The sequence below is a fragment of the Capricornis sumatraensis genome, chromosome 20, assembly GCF_032405125.1.
Source record: "Capricornis sumatraensis isolate serow.1 chromosome 20, serow.2, whole genome shotgun sequence".
Taxonomy (NCBI): Eukaryota; Metazoa; Chordata; class Mammalia; order Artiodactyla; family Bovidae; genus Capricornis; species Capricornis sumatraensis.
The window spans coordinates 41,201,564-41,217,830 of NC_091088.1; the positions used below are offsets into that span (position 1 = coordinate 41,201,564).

Sequence of the window (16,267 nt, forward strand, 5' to 3'; positions counted from 1 at the left end):
CTCCATTCTCTCAGTGCAGGAGTCTCGGGTTCTTTCCCTGGTCAGGGAACTAGATCCCACATGCTGCAGTGAAGACCGGCAAAGCCCCCCCCCAAAAAAAGAAAAACACAAAACCATAGATACCACCTCACACCTCTTAGAATGGCTATTAAAAAAAAAAAAGCTAGAAAAAACAAGTGCTGGCAAGTCTGTGAACAAAAGGGAATTGTATACTGGTTGTGGAAATGTGAACTGATGCAGTCACTACAGAAAATATTTTGGAGGTTCCTCAAAAAATTTAAAGTAGAATTACCATATGATCCAGCAGTTCCACTTCTGGGTATTTATCTGAAGAAAATAGGCATACTATCTCAAAAAAACATACACACTCCCATGTTCATTGCACAGTGTTTACAGTAGCCAAGACTCGGTTATAAGGACCCTGACATCTGTGCTCCTAGTACATCCAGAATGCATCTTTATTAATTATTGTAACCACCACATCTCATTATAGTGAACTGTTTATATTTGCCTTTCATCCACAGACAGAAGGTAGGGTATCCTGTCTCTTTCTTCAGCGACCCAAAGTGCCTGGCAAGTTGAGACCCAGCAGATGATTGCTGAACTGAGCTGTAATTCTGAGTAGGCATAGCATTTGTGCACAAGGGTAGCTCATACTTAGTTGTTGGAGTAGAAAGTGATAGTCACAGTCTGGAAGGCATTTCACTGAGTCTTCACAGACCAGATGAAGTCATGCTAGCAGTGAAGATACTTCTTTGGTTTTGTCACTGGGTGAATGCCCATGACATAAAAAGAATGCTTTAGAATAGCTGCACATTAGACTGGAATGCGAGCACTAGTAGCAGATGGGGCACTTCCCAGGTAAACAAGTCACTTGTGATGAAGAGACACAAAATGTGCTGGCCAGATAATAAAGATCTGTGGTGACCCAGATCTGGAAAGCCTAGCAAATTATTCACAAGACCATCTGTTTCTAAAAAGATCTTGACAAGCCAAGCAATCCTAGAAAATGAAGTCTGGTAGGGGGAAACTAACATAGCAAGGGCTGGAGGTTAAAAGAAAAAAAACAAAAAACCAGCTGCATGAGTACACAGTGTGGGAGCTTGAGCTTGGCAGTAGGAAATGGGGCAGACTAAGAGACACTTGCTGGCCACATGCGAAGTGTCAGACACTTTCTTTATGTGTGTCAGACACTTTATAGTGTAGCTGCCTCGGATAACTTTTATTCACAGACATAGCATCTCCATGTAAGACGACAAGAGCCTCAGTCACTCTCTGTCGTGTCGAATCATTTCTCACCTGGTCTATTCAGTCCTCAGCCTGATGCATTTGGAGGGAGATGGTCACACTGGAAGACTGCTCAAAGGAGAGTGACCAGGAGGGCTAAAATATCGTTTAGGGAATAGATGCGGAACTAGAGGTGCTAGGCAGCAGAAAAGGAGACACAGGAAAACACAGATGCTTTTAAACATATGAAATACTGTCTCACAGAGACACTCAAGATTTTTAGGGGGTGGCTACAAGGAGTAGTGCTTAGGCCAGAGGTTGGGTACTCGAAGGAGACATGTTATCTATCATGAAGACAGAGCAGTTTTCTAGCAGCAGTTACTATCCAAAGATGAAATAGGTTACTTGGTTAGGAAATGAGTTTCTCATTACTTTATGCACACAAGCAGAAAGAAGTTGGCCGCCACCTTGTAGAGGTGTTCTCAGAAGATTTTCATACATCACCTAGTAGAATAAAGTCTGCAGGCCCTGAAAATTCAGGTAGCCTAAGATCTTTCTTCACATTTTTTTCCCCATGGGTAGACATTTTCATAACAGAAGTCAGTGAGATAAAGATTCCTTTTGCTAATAAACTTGTGATACTAAATAAGTTAGATTTTGTTGGCATGCTTTTTGACTTCCTTTTAACTGTAAATTGTTTCTTTCAATAGATGGACGACCTCAGTGGGAAGTAGAAGGGAAAATAATCAAGGAAAAATGTCAAGGGGTAAGAAGTTTATTTCTTTGGAAATATTTGAGATGCTTAATGTGAAAATTAGATAATGTTGCTTTGTGGTATAGATGAGGAGTCTTTTACAAGTTTGGACATGAGATAGACTGCTTTCCTGGTATTAAAATAAAGTTTAGGAAAGATAAACTGTTGGTGTCCCCTTTTTTATGTATAGGGAAGGAGAAATTAGAAATGAAAGATTATTAGAAGTTCTTACTGAAGTTATCATTGATTTACTTCTCTGAATTCAGAGAAGAGATCAAATTCAGTGAAGAACTTTAAACAATGGGCAAAAAAATAGGAGGACAACCCCTCAGGGGTTTTGTATTTAACACACTCTTTCCAACTCCACCACATTAAGCCTTACAGGATTCAACACTGAAAGCTGTGATCCCTTCATCCTGGTTGGAATGGAGACAGAATTTTCTCTGGGGTAGACAATACCACTTCCCACAGTGCTCTCCAAAGACTTAGAGAAGTTAGATTAAAGATTGTGGTTGACGGGACTAAAAATTTTCTCTATGCATATGTAAGATTATTCTTGATATAGATACAGATTTTTTGTTTTGCCATTTAGAACATTTTCAATGTAAAATTTAAGATAAAGGAGTTCCCTAGGGGTTAGGATTTGATGCTTTTCCTGCTGTAGCCCAGGTTCAATCCCTGGTGAGGGAACTGAGATCCCTCAGGCCAAGCAGTGAGGCCAGGAAAAAAAAATGATAAGAAATCTATAACACAGTGTGGGAGCTATTAAAGTCTGATTAAAAATTAGAACAAACTTTCACTTAAGATGTATAGTAACATATAATATTTATTAGAGCAAAATATCTGACTACATAGTAAATAATAAGACTTGATTTCTGCTACAACTAGAAACCCAAGTAGGCGAGTGAAAAGCAATTTCTCCTTTAATGGTTTACTTGAAAGAGCTTTTCTGTTAAGACTGAAGTATCCTTAGAGTAAATCCCCAGATGACTTATATGACCAGTTAATGCGCATAATGAGCCCGAGTAGTTAAGGCGCATGAGATGTGTTGAGTTTAGCAGGTGCATTTCATTTTTAGTTCTGAGTGTAACGCAATCTTGCTTTCTGTGCTTTCCATGCTCCTTAGGCTCACATTGTCCTTGAAGTCCCTCCATATCATAACCCAGCAGTTACAGCTGCAGTGCAGGTGCACTTTTATCTTTGCAATGGCAAGAGGAAAAAAAGCCAGTCTCAACGTTTTACTTACACACCAGGTACGAGGAGTTATTGTGATGCTTTGCTATAGAGCTTTCTTTCATAATGCATAAAAAGTTACTCAGTGAATCCTGTATTAGTATGTTTAAGATAGGGTGCTTATAATGAATAAAAATCCCAACATACGCCTTATCTGTAAAGTTTGTATTTACTTAAAATGTTAGATCCGATAACAATTATTTTTTGTCATTTGTCATAAGGAAATTAGAAGGTTGAATGTAGATTTGAAGTCCATTTTTCAGGAGTTACCAAAGGTCACCAGCACTGTTGGAAGGATAAATGTCTGAATACGTGTGAACTTTCCTTCTGCCCTTCACACTGCAAAAAAGCAGTGTGCCTGTTTTGTAGTGTATTCATCTCAACCATTTCTAATCAAAATGGAAAATTTCTCCTTAATTTTTTCATTTGGCAAGCAGCAACTATAGCATGTGTTGGCTTTGGGGGGATATAACATTGATGGCAGAATTCCTGATTTTATAGAGACACCGTAACAGAGAAGACTTCCACACCTCTTTCTGCAGCAGCTCAAGCACTATAATTTTCCAGGTCTGGATTGTGACACATAAATCCTATATGCAGTAATTGACACTGATGTTTACATTCTTAGAGAACAAACATTTATAGAGGTCTTCTCTGTGCTAGACACTATATTATTAGTCATCAGAACATATGATAAAAAAATTATAATGAAGCTTATTCTCCAAAACTTACTCTTGTAAAAACTTTTAAAGGGTTTATTGTAAATGAAAAGAACAAACACTGAGTTTGAGAGGGTTCTGGTTATTAGTCATTCATTTGTCACCATATTCTTTTTAAAGCCTGGCTATATTTCATTTATAGCCTCTGAAGACTGCTTATATTCCAGAATCTGAAAATTATTATTATCTGATCATGTTAATGCATTACTTGGAAATAAAATATTTCAGATAATTTTCAAACCTTTGAAAACTAAGGATTTTGGTTAGCCATTTCATTTATTCATTAATTCAATGAGTATTTAAGGGTGCGCACTAAGTGAGCAAAACCTTTCTTAGCTTCTCTCTCATGGAGCTTATAATCTAGTGGAACAAACAGAAGCTAATAAATCTCTAAATAAATAATTTATAAATTTGTAGTTAGAAACATATAAGAACTGTTAAGGAAAGGGAAGCAGTGCTGTGGGTGGAAATAACAGAGGGACTGTTGCTAGGCTAACTGGTTGTGAAGTGATGCTTGAGTTAATAACTGAAAAATAACAGTAGTAGTTTATAATTACATAACATTTACTATGTTTTAGTACTGTTCTCAGCCCTTTCTGTATTCATTTAATCCTCTTAATAAACCTGTGGGGTAGATTGTTGCCTTATTTTACAAATGAGGACACTGAGTGGCTAAGTAATGTGCCCAAGGTCCCACAGCATATATTCTAGAGCCAAACATCATATATAGTCAGGTTCCAGAGTCTGGGCTCCTAACTTAACCTAGACTACATCCATTTGTTCATTTATTTAACAAACAGAGCATTTTTTCTGTGCCAGGTGCTATTTTAAGCAGTTTATACATACAAACTCATTTATTCTCCCATAACGCTATAAGGTAGATAGTGTTGCCCTCCCCATTTGGCAAGTGAGTGAACTGAGATCCCATAGCTAATAAAGGCAAACGTGAGATATGAATCTTTGCAGTATGGCTGAATAGTCTATACTGTTAATTACTATTAGATAAAGAGTGGGAGAACATTCCACATAAAGGCTGTAGCATATGCAAAGGCCTTACGGTTGATTGGATCAGAGAGTATTAAAAGAGTTGTAAGAAGTGAACTTTAACAGGTAGGTGACAGGATCAGATCTGTGACTTTTTCCCATGGTGGTTCTGTCAGTTTATAAGATGTCAATGACCAGTTTTGTCTTTCCTCAAATTAACTAACTGTAGAGTGAGATTTATATAGGAGAGACCCAGGAAGAATAAAACATGATTCAAACGGCTAGCGTATTTTGAGTATACGAAGGCGAGAGCATCAGTGATGATAAAGAAAATCAGGTTTCTAAGAAGAGTGGGAAAGGATAGGATTTAAAATATCCCAATTGGCATGGACATTAAATGGGAAAAGAAAAGGAGGGAAGGTAAAGGAGATAAACAAGATGGATGCACATTAGGAACGTTTACAGACTTAGTAGTGGAGAGTTTAGGGTGTTTCCAAATGATAGCTTCAGTTTTGTTTCTATAAAGAATGACATATGGCCTCCTTCTGTGATCAGAGAGGGGAGAATGTGGGTGATTTGGCAGTTTAATGGTGTGGAAAAATATGAAAAAGTTATTGTAAAGAGAGGGGAGAGTAAGTTACCACCAAAACCTAATAGGATAATCAAAGGACACCTTTGATGTTGTTATTGGTGAATTTATCGATACAAATTAGCTCTCCTGTGTAAATTTCTTAAGCAGCACTCAGATTCTTCAGGGCAGGTGGTGAAATATGAATAATAGGGCTCATCCGGGGTCCAAGAATGTTACTAAATTCTTTTGAGATGAGGAACTATAGAATCTAACCTGATAAGAAGGAAGAGAGCTTCTGGGGTTGGGAGAAAAAGGCAATAGTGTCAGCATGTTAGAGGTGTTGATTACTACCGTCACAGTGGTGGTGGCAGGCAGACAGAAAGGAGCAAATATCATGCCTCTACATTATCAACTCTTGAATTGAGAGGACAGTATAAAAGCAGAGTCCTAGAGGGCATTACGTATGAGAATGGAAATCAATGGGGCCCTGGAGTGCAGAGAGAACATTGGATTGGACTGGAGCTGTCATCACTGGCCTTGTGGTTGACAGAATACAAATCAGGTGGCACACACTAGTGAAGGAAGAGTGGACACACAAGTGTTTGGACAGTCCTTATTCTGCTTGATTATTACCTTTTGTCTGTCACATTTGGCTTTTTTAACTTTTTTTCTAAAATGAAGTTTTGAATAAAGTTTTTACAAAGGCGAATATGTTACTGTGAACGTTTTTAAAGGACAAGTTGAAAAAATTTTTTAAAGCATCCATATTCTCTTTCACTCTATCATTGTCTTCTTTAGATCCTTTAATTCCATATATAACTATATAATTGTAAAAATAGAAATGAGACCATACTATCTTATATAGACTAATTTTATAACCTGAACATTTTTATTTTTTCTTAACAGCAGATAACTTTACAGAATCTTAATAGTTTTTAGTGTTCTACTGTATGATCCTTTGTTATGGTAGATTTATTATGTTTGTCTTATTAATTTATAGTAGAGATTTTAGCCATTTTATGTGTAACAATAATTCCTTTAAAATTTTTACTTATAAAAACTTTATATATTTGTAAGTTGCTTATTTTTAATTAAAGGATTTGTTCATTTGCTTCCTTTTTGGCAACTTGCTCACAGTAGGGATCTGACCAGTATCAGTATCCAGTGGGGGAATAATCATTAACTACAAGTGGCTAATTTAAAAACAAATTGTTTTTAATTAGGGATTATTTTTAGTATTATTTGTCCCACAATTCATTTGCTTTCTAGAATGAAGACAGTTCGCAGCATATGTGTATGATTTACACATTAACCTTACCACAGGCAGTAATAGAGCACACAGCCCTTCCCTGGGGTTCAGCTACTTGAACTTCTGCCCAGGTTGTATTCAATAGCTTCAGAACTTCCAAAGTGGGGGACCCTACCCCCACCCCAGAGAAAGTGTATCTCCCTCTGAAGTCCAGCAGAAGTTATTTGTACATGGGGATACCATCTGAGCTCTGGTTTTTGGAATCATGGGGATTTTTCAGACAGTGTTAGAGCCAAACTCTGATATATATTTTGCTCATGGGAGGGTATAGTCTGTATTCTAAATAGTTGACTGGGTAAACTGACTTTTATATTGTGGTGGTTTTGATTGGGAGGAAAAGCATGCCTTACAGTCAGAAGATCAAATCTCAGTTCTGCCACAGACTGTATCTACTGGCTAACCTCTGTAAAAGAGGGTATAATACTAAATAGTGATTTTCAAATTGTTTAGATTGTTTTATTCTTCAAATAAGGGCTTCCCAGGAGGCTCAGTGGTAAAGAATCTGTCTGCCAATGTAGGAGACTCGGGTTTGATGCCTTGATTGTTGGGAAGATACCCTAGAGGAGGAAATGGCAACCCACTCCAGTATTCTTGCCTGGGAAATCCCATGGACAGAGAAGCCTGGCAGGCTACAGACCATGGGGGTCACAAAGAGTCAGGTGTGACTGAGCACAGCACACATTCTTCAAATAAAATCTTATGCAAAAAGCAATTTTATGAGAATAAAGCTGGCTTGGTTGCTCTTTTAGCACTGAAAAGGGAAGTCCAGAGCTTTTACTCTTTGGATCTTATTCTATATCTATCACTTGAAGAGTGTGAGATTTCTCATAGTTTGAAAACCACTAGACCAGTTGATCTTTTTTTTTCCCCTGGATTCCTCTGTTCTTCAGCATCCTAAATTTGAGAAATAGATTGTATAATACAAAAGGTAGAATTAATCTCTTTCCAAAACTCATCTCATTGTAGATATTGTAAGATATCTTTAACTGTATTTCTCTCCAAACAAGAATAAATTACCATAGACCAGTGTTGAGGATGTCATGTTGGAGTCTGAATTCCTTATAAACCAAAAGAATAATTCTTGATGTGGCATAGTGAACATGCACTTGATTTAGTGAAGCAGAGTTCTCAGACTGGATACCCAGATATTGGTCAGGAATGTAGAAATAAGGATTAAGATCACACACAAAAAAGGTGGATGTTATGCTGTAGTTTTCAGTCCCTGTGTCCTTTTTAGTACATGATAACCAACCATTTATGTAACCAAGGATGCCAGCTGTTCCATTCAGGATTAAAGGATGAGAATAGGCTTTCTTGGATATTCTCCCTCCTTATGTAGAAATATGGGTATAGGATTCACTGTGGCTTTCCTGAGACCAGAGTTGGAGGCAAAGTAAAAGATGAAAAAAATCCAATAGTCCAGGGACAGAGTTCTAGTTCTGCCAAAGTCAGAAGAAAAGTAAGTATATCAAGACATTAAGGGGAGAAGAAAAAAGACATTAAAGAGGTCAGGAGCCAGTAGACACAGTGAACCAAATTTGAAATACCTGAACAAGAAGCAGAAGGCAGAAAAACCTGTGTTCAAGACCTTATGATATCACTTAGCTGCTGTGAGATCTTAGTGTCTTTAATCTCCTCTTCAGTATAGCCATCTGTGAGGCAGGGTAATAATAATCTCTACCTTATAAAGATCTTTGGGTTTTTAAAAAATTATTTATTTTTAAATAGATAATATATATATATACACATGGTGAGAAACATTCAAAAGGCCCCAAAACTTTTTACAGTAAAAAGTAAGTCTTCTCCTGTTCACCTAATTTCCCTTCCCAGTAGTAAACCCAACAGTTATCAGTTTCTTGTGCATCTTTCCAGAGACATCCATACATGTATAAGCAAAAACATATGGTTCAATTATCTGGCTTCCCTGAAGCCTTTTGAGTTTTTAACCCCTGACTTGAATCTATGATATAGTTGTATAGCCTAGAATGAAGGCTATTCATAATTATTTTATGTATTATGTAATAACATTTGCTTTAATCTCTTCCTTTTCAGTTTTGATGAAGCAAGAACACAGAGAAGAGATTGACTTGTCTTCAGTTCCATCGTTGCCTCATCCTGCCCAGACTCAGAGGACTTCTTCAGATACAGGACACCTGCATGACAGCGTACTGTCTGCACAGAGAAGCTTGGTTTGTCCCATCCAGCAAACATATGCATCCATGGTAACCGCATCCCATCTGCCACAGCTGCAGTGTAGGGATGAGAGTGCTGGTAAAGAACAGCATATGATATCTTCTTCAGTCGTGCACCAGCCTTTTCAAGTCACACCAACACCTCCTATGGGGTCTTCCTATCAGCCTATGCAAACTAATGTTGTATTCAATGGACCAACGTGTCTTCCTATTAATGCTGCCTCTAGTCAAGAATTTGATCCAGTTTTGTTTCAACAGGATGCAGCTCTTCCTAATTTAATAAATCTTGGCTGTCAAACACCATCATCCCTACCTTTTAATTCTTCAAATTCAGGCTCAACAGGACATCTCTTAGCCCACACACCTCATTCTGTGCAGACCCTGCCTCATCTGCAGACAATGGGATACCATTGTTCAAACACAGGACAAAGATCTCTTTCTTCTCCAGTGGCCGATCAGGTCACAGGTCAGCCTTCCTCTCAGTTACAAACCATTACGTATGGTCCTTCACATTCAGGGACTGCTATAACCGCTTCCCCAGCAGCCTCTCATCCCCTGGCCAGTTCGCCACTTTCTGGGCCACCATCTCCTCAGCTGCAGCCTATGCCTTACCAGTCTCCTAGCTCAGGAACTGCCTCGTCACCGTCTCTAGCCACCAGAATGCATTCTGGACAGCACTCAGCTCAAGCACAAAGTACAGGCCAGGGAGGTATTTCTGCACCTTCATCCTTATTATGTCACAGTTTGTGTGATCCAGCTTCATTTCCACCTGATGAGGCAACTGTGAACATTAAACCTGAACCTGAAGAACAGGAACCTAATTTTTCTACAATTGGTCTGCAGGACATCACTTTAGATGATGGTAAGTTCATCTTTATGTTCTTGAAGCAGTGATGATTCAGGAACTTCCTTCTCTTAAGTCTTGAGAAAGTTACCATCGATTGTTTTTTGTATATGGTTGGGCTGTTACTAGAAATATGTTAATATATGACTCTGGAGAGATAAGCATGAACATACATGCTTTAAAGTCTATTTTACCACTTATATCTATTGTGAAGGCTAAGACCTTGAGTAATAACCTACCACCTATTTGTGATGGAACTGAAGATGTGAGCTTTATTGGGCAGTTTTTCTTCCAGAACATATAGTGAGGTCGCAGCGTCTAGAGAATGGAATTCAGAAATGTTAATTCAGCAAACATTGCAGAATCCCATCCCTTTGCAAGACACAGAGTTAGATGCTAGAAATACTAGAAATGTATCAGGGTAGAGTTCCTGTCCTTGAGATTCTTCACAAGTAAAGAACCTGTTTCTCTGTGGCCCTGCCAGCTTGCTGAGTCAGATAGTGATGATGGTGCAAGTCCAGACTGGTTTGCTGCTGCTGGTACAACTGTTGGCACCATGATAAAAAGAAGCTATTTATATAAATGTAACAAGTTGGTGTGTAGACCTCTGTTTTTATGAAATCATAAATTGGACAGCAGATTCTGTGGTATTAATAGTTGAAAATTCCCCCAAGATAGAATTTTCAGGTAATAATTTTAGAGTTTATTCTTGGCTTTGTCATTTATATGGTAGTGAAAAACTGTCTAAATAGGAGTGCAGTGAAAGCTAGCTGTAACATTTTTGCAGTATGAAATACGGAAATAGAATTTTATTTCTCATTCTGTAATCTATTGAAAAGTTAACTCTAGGTCAGTCTTCTCCTTTATACATCTGGAGAGGCTATTTACTCCTTGTTTGCAAAGCTGGTGTTAAATTCCAAATTCTAAGCAAAAGAGAAAAGGAAGATAAATAAAATGATAAAATGTGGGAGCCCCTACCCCCATCCTCAACTTGACACCATGGCTTTACTGTCATATTAGTACATGAGGATACAATGATACAGTAGGTCTTAGTCACTTACAACCAAGATATAAAAGTAGCACATTAGGAGATCAGCAAAAAGATGTGAAAGATTATATAGGAAGGATTCAGAGAGGCTTCCTTGAGGAGATGACATTTAAGCCAGTCTTGGAGGATGAGTGTATTTTTCAGTAAATGAGGATTGATCACTTCTTAACCTTTTGGCTAAGATCAAGTGTAGTACCAGTAAATGAGAATCAGAGGGAAAATCAGACAACAGAAGCAGAAACATAAAGCTGTGTCTAGGAAAGCATGATTATCTGTGGCTGGAGGGCAGATGGCAAGTAGAGGATGGCTTTCAAAAAGCCAAGGGGATTGGCTAGGTCATTTGTGTGTAAACAAAAGGTATAATAAACTAAAGCAAAACCTACAATTTTCATAGCATTGTTATCTAATTAAACTCTTACTAAATCCTCTCAGTTCAGTTCAGTTGCTCAGGCATGTCCAACTCTTTGCAGCGCTATGGACTGCAGCATGCCAGGCTTCCCTGCCCATCACCAACTCCGGAGCTTGCTCAAACTCATGTCCATTGAGCTGGTGATGCCATTCAGTCACCTCATGCTCTGTCTGAATCCTCTAGATAGCTTCATTTAGAGAATTAGGCTTTCTGAAGGTCACATAGCTGGTAAGTTGTAGAGCTGAGACTGGAATCAGATCTATTCAGTCTGTTCTTTTTTTTCCTTTGGCAGCACTGCAGCTGCCCCGTCCAGTAGCAGGCCATGATGGTTAGAACTAACTGAGTGCTTAATGGGATCCCTCATGCTTTTTTTCATTCCTCGAGAATAGTGGAACATTATCCAGAATGCATGTATAGAATTTCCCTGCATGAACGTGTGTACACAACTGCATCTGATTCGTCACACTAGTATTGCTTTCAGGGTTCGTGTTTAAAATTTTAGTCCCTGAAACATAGGGTGAGACCTGGAGTATGATAACCTACCTCTTCAGTAATGGCACTGAAGATAGAAGATTTATTAAGCAGGTCTCATGGGATATTCCAGCTCATTTTCTTTCCAAGTGAAGACTTTTTTTCTTCTAAAAACACACCAAAACTGGAATTTACTCTCTATAATTTACTACAGACTGAGTGATTTGGGGGCACAGCAAATTGGAACTTTTAGAAAGGTTTTATGAAGATTTTATTTCATCTTTTGACTATGTGAAAATGTATTGCAGAAACAGAGAATCTGGAAAAATGAGATCTATGAGGGCAAGTAAAAAAGCAGTTTCCATTTTGTCCCATTCACAATCAAGCAAAGTTCCCAGATTGCAGCCCCACAGAGGACAAGGACTGGCTGCAGAATTCCCTCATTCCCACCCGTCAGGAGACTTGACAGGAGCTCAGTGGCGCTAGCCATAATCAAAGAGGGATTTGGGGGATTAAAATACACTCCTGCGCATCTTGGATTGTATATCTTGGATGGGTTGTATATCTTGGGTCGTACATCTTAGATGTATAATTTTTCCATTTTGGTGCTTAACATGAGCTCTAAAATGAATTTTTGATATTTGCCAACTGACTCATGGATTACATTATTTAGATTTGCCATTGAAGGTAAACTTCTAGATGCTTAGAAAATCCTACGGTTCTGCAGTTTTAATATAAATTCATTAAAAAATGACAGTTATGTATTTCATAGTCTTTGAACTCTGTAGTACTTGAATGTCCACTTTCTGATAAGCTTTAAAAGTAAGTCATAAAAACCCACCCAGTATTCTTGCCTGGGAAATCCCATGGACAGAGGAGCCTGGTGTGCTACAATCCATGGAGTTGTAAACAGACATGACTGAGCTCCTGAGCATCCTATACACGTATACATACATATGATAAAATTTAATTTATAAATTAGGTACAGTAGGAGATTAACAATAACTGTTAATAAAATAGAGTAATTTAAAAAAAGTAAGCCTTGAAACATACCAAAAATGATTGGAAGTATACTACTTAAAGTGAACTTTTCTATATTGTGCTAAGCATTAAGTACAAAGTAATTTTCCACTCTACAACTAGAGAACATGAGTAATTTTTTAAAAATTTGTGTTATACTAGTTAAATAGTGAAATAAATGAAGTTGCTCAGTCGTGTCCAACTCTTTGCGACCCCGTGGACTGTAGCCTACCAGGCTCTTCCGTCTATGGGATTCTCCAGGTAAGAATACTGGAGTGGGTTGCCATTTCCTTCTCCAAGGAATCTTCCCGACCCAGGGATTGAACTTAAAGATTAAAGCAAATAAAATGTCCTTTTTATTTTTGAGATTTCTAATTAAAATAGAATTTGTCAAGACTCTTTCACACTTGTCTGTTACCTTTAGATATGCAGCCATTAACACATTAATTTTTTATTATAAATTCAGTGACATTTAATAGAGAAGATATTAGTGCACCTCAGCTTGGAAATTCAAGACTTACAGAACTGAAAATAATACAGCTCCTTTGTTTTATAGGTAGAGGATCTGAGTTTTACAGAGCTTAAGGTATTCATCCAGGTTAACACTGATTTAATAGCAGAGTAAAACCCAAGTCAGAAAAATAAATAAAGGAAAAACAAATCCGAGCACCTAATTCAGGACTGCAGGAGTTTTTTCAGTATTTGCAGTCATGTTTCTCATCAGTCTGTAGTCTGAAACTGTGGATGTAGAGCATCCGCAGAGTAGCATCTGTTCAGCAGAATAGATGAGAGAAAATGCTGTTTTCTCAGCAGAGCTTTGGTTTGTGAGAGGGACCAGGGCAATCTTAAAATTTTAGATTCTCATTAGAGATGAAGTCTTAAAGCCTCTCTATTCCATCCTCCTTTTTCACACTGGAATTCACTATCTGGTGTCCCTAGTAATATTATATTCCTGTTAGTCTCTTCCTCTCCAGCTCTTTGGAACATCTCAGGGCCTTTTAAGTTCCAGCTGCCCTTGTTTTGTGTGGACTCTGATGTGTCTGAAATCATGCAGAACAAATCTAATCATTCTTCTGTAATAATCCTTCATGTGTGTGAAATCTTTATCTCTTTCCTAAGTGTTAAAAACACTCGAGCAATTTCATCCTTCCCTCAGCCTCGCTAACATGCTTATTCCCTTCTGTTTGAACCCTGGGGTTTAGTTCCTTTTCATAGTGCTGTATCCAGAAGGCAACACTCTAGCCAGCTCAGAAGTGGGTTGGGGCTGTCACCTTCCTTGTTCAGAAAACTTTTATCAGTTTGGTGTTAGGTCAGGGGATTTTCTTAGTTCCATCTTGCTGTTAATTTAGTGAATCATAAGTACTAGTCATTAGTCATAACTGATAGTCATAACTGAATCATGTCCATTTTGTATCCCCACCCCCTGCCCCACCTCCTTGGATTTTTACATGTATTGTTTTTGGAACCCAAGACTAAACTTTGCAGTTATCCTTGTTTGGTTTCATTGAGGTGAGTTTGGGCTCCTCACATCGATCTTCCAGGCTCAGGTGAGTCTCAGAAACATTTTCAGAGTAATGTGGCTCCCTCCTCAGAGGGGTTTATTCCTTGTGATAATAGCAACAGCAGAATACCAACCTTTACTAATTTATGTTCTCTTTCAAGCAGTGTCCTTGGAAGCCTTGTAATATATACTTATTCAACCAGTTAGAATATTGTTCAAAACTCCTTTGCTACTTTCTTTTTTCCTTGCTACCTAGATGTATTAATACTATTGTCCCTGCTTGATAAGCATGTGTTACATTTGAGTTTTTACTCCAGTGTTTGTGTGCCTGGAACTTTGATTTTTCCTAAACATTTCTGTGCTTTATCATGTGTATGTCCCAGATTTGGACCAAGTGATATACATTAAAACAGTACAAAAATGTAGAAATTATCACAGCTGTGTTTTAAGCATTTTTAATTAAGATTATAATATTGTTAAGCTAGTCTTAGACTTTTAAATGCAGGTTCTTCTAATTTGTGATTGAGCTGAAACCAGTGAGAACTTGCCATTAGAATCCCTCAGTTCCCTCTTGTCCTCCTCTGTTCACAAACTAACAGAATCGCAGCTGCAGCTCTTCAGCAGAGAAGAGGGTAGACGTTAAATATAGCCTGACCTGCTGTTGTGGTGAAAACTGACACCGCCACTTGCAGGCTCTGCAGTAACATGCTGATCTTGAATGTAGGGCAATTGCTAAGTTGACTGTAAACAGGGACTCTAATGTGACCTCAGCTGTTGTGGTTCGGTATAGGTGACAAGCAGATGAACCTGCTTTCAAGTTCGTAGGGAAAGATAAGTGCAAGATTCAGGTGATTAACTTGGATGGGAGAATCAGGATGCTGGTATGGAGGAGCAGCACAGCTAATATTGTCAGTATTCTAGTCCACCTGTTGGATGCTCATTTTACTGGTGTTTGTTGTATTTAAATAAATAAACGCATCGCCAATGATGAGGATGGGTCACAAATGAAGTGTTTAGTCACTTAGGAACTCAGAAGTGGAGGAAGGTAGATAATACTGAATGTTCTTTTTTAACTAGGATTCAACAATTCTCATGAATACTCTGCTGGGAGGTGTGTATGTGCCATCCAGCCTTAAACATTTATGATGAATAATTCCAGAGGCAGAAAGTTCCCATAAATAATACCCACCATGTAGCTACTCTATTTGAACAACTTGACACTAAAAATCCTCTGGGTGTTGCTTTTGAGTTAATGATAGAGCTGTGAAAAACTCATTTAGTCACTTCATACAGTGTTTTCCCATGAGAAAACCCAGTTTGTTTTTGAAATTTTAAGAATTCAGTAAAATATGTATAACATAAAGCTTAACCATTTTAAGCGTACAGTCCAGTGACATTAAGTACATTCACAGTAGGGTGTAGTCATCACTGCTGTCTATTTAGAGAATTTTTTCATCACCCTAAGCAACAGCTCTATAGGCATTAAGCAATAATTCCTCATTATCTCATCCTAGTCCAGCCTGTGGTCACCTCTGTTCAGCTTTCTATTTCTATAACTTTCCTTACTCAAGATACCTCATGCAAGTAGAATACGACAGTTATCCTCTTGTGTCTGGCTTATTTCACATAGTGTAATGGTTCCAAGGTTCAACATGTTAAAAGCATATATCAGAACTTCATTCCTTTTTATGGTTGAATAATATTACATTGTATGTGTATGCCGTATTTTTTTGGTCCATATATCTGTTGAAAGATACTTGGTTTGTTTTCACCTTTTGGCTGTTGTGAATAATGATGCTATAAATATTGGAGTTTAGGTATCTGAGTCTTTATTTTCAATTCCATTGGGTTTTCTAGGAGTAGAATTGTTAGATTATGTAGAATTGTTTGTTCAACTTTTTGAGGAACTGCCAAACTAGTATTTTTCTCACAGTGCCTGTAACATTTTACATTTATAGTGCATGAGGGCTCCAGTATCTCCACAT

At 38.0% G+C, this 16,267-nt stretch overlaps 1 protein-coding gene across 2 annotated transcripts in view; it reads left to right on the forward strand.

Annotated features, from left to right (window-relative positions):
- NFATC3 (nuclear factor of activated T cells 3) overlaps positions 1-16,267 on the forward strand; it is a 92,835-nt gene that overhangs the window by 60,256 nt on the left and 16,312 nt on the right. For both annotated transcript variants that reach the window (XM_068992075.1, XM_068992076.1), the window contains exons 7-9: positions 1,938-1,993; positions 3,108-3,234; positions 8,850-9,851. In XM_068992075.1, the coding sequence (XP_068848176.1) occupies positions 1,938-1,993; positions 3,108-3,234; positions 8,850-9,851 (1,185 nt within the window). The remainder of the gene's footprint in view (positions 1-1,937; positions 1,994-3,107; positions 3,235-8,849; positions 9,852-16,267) is intronic.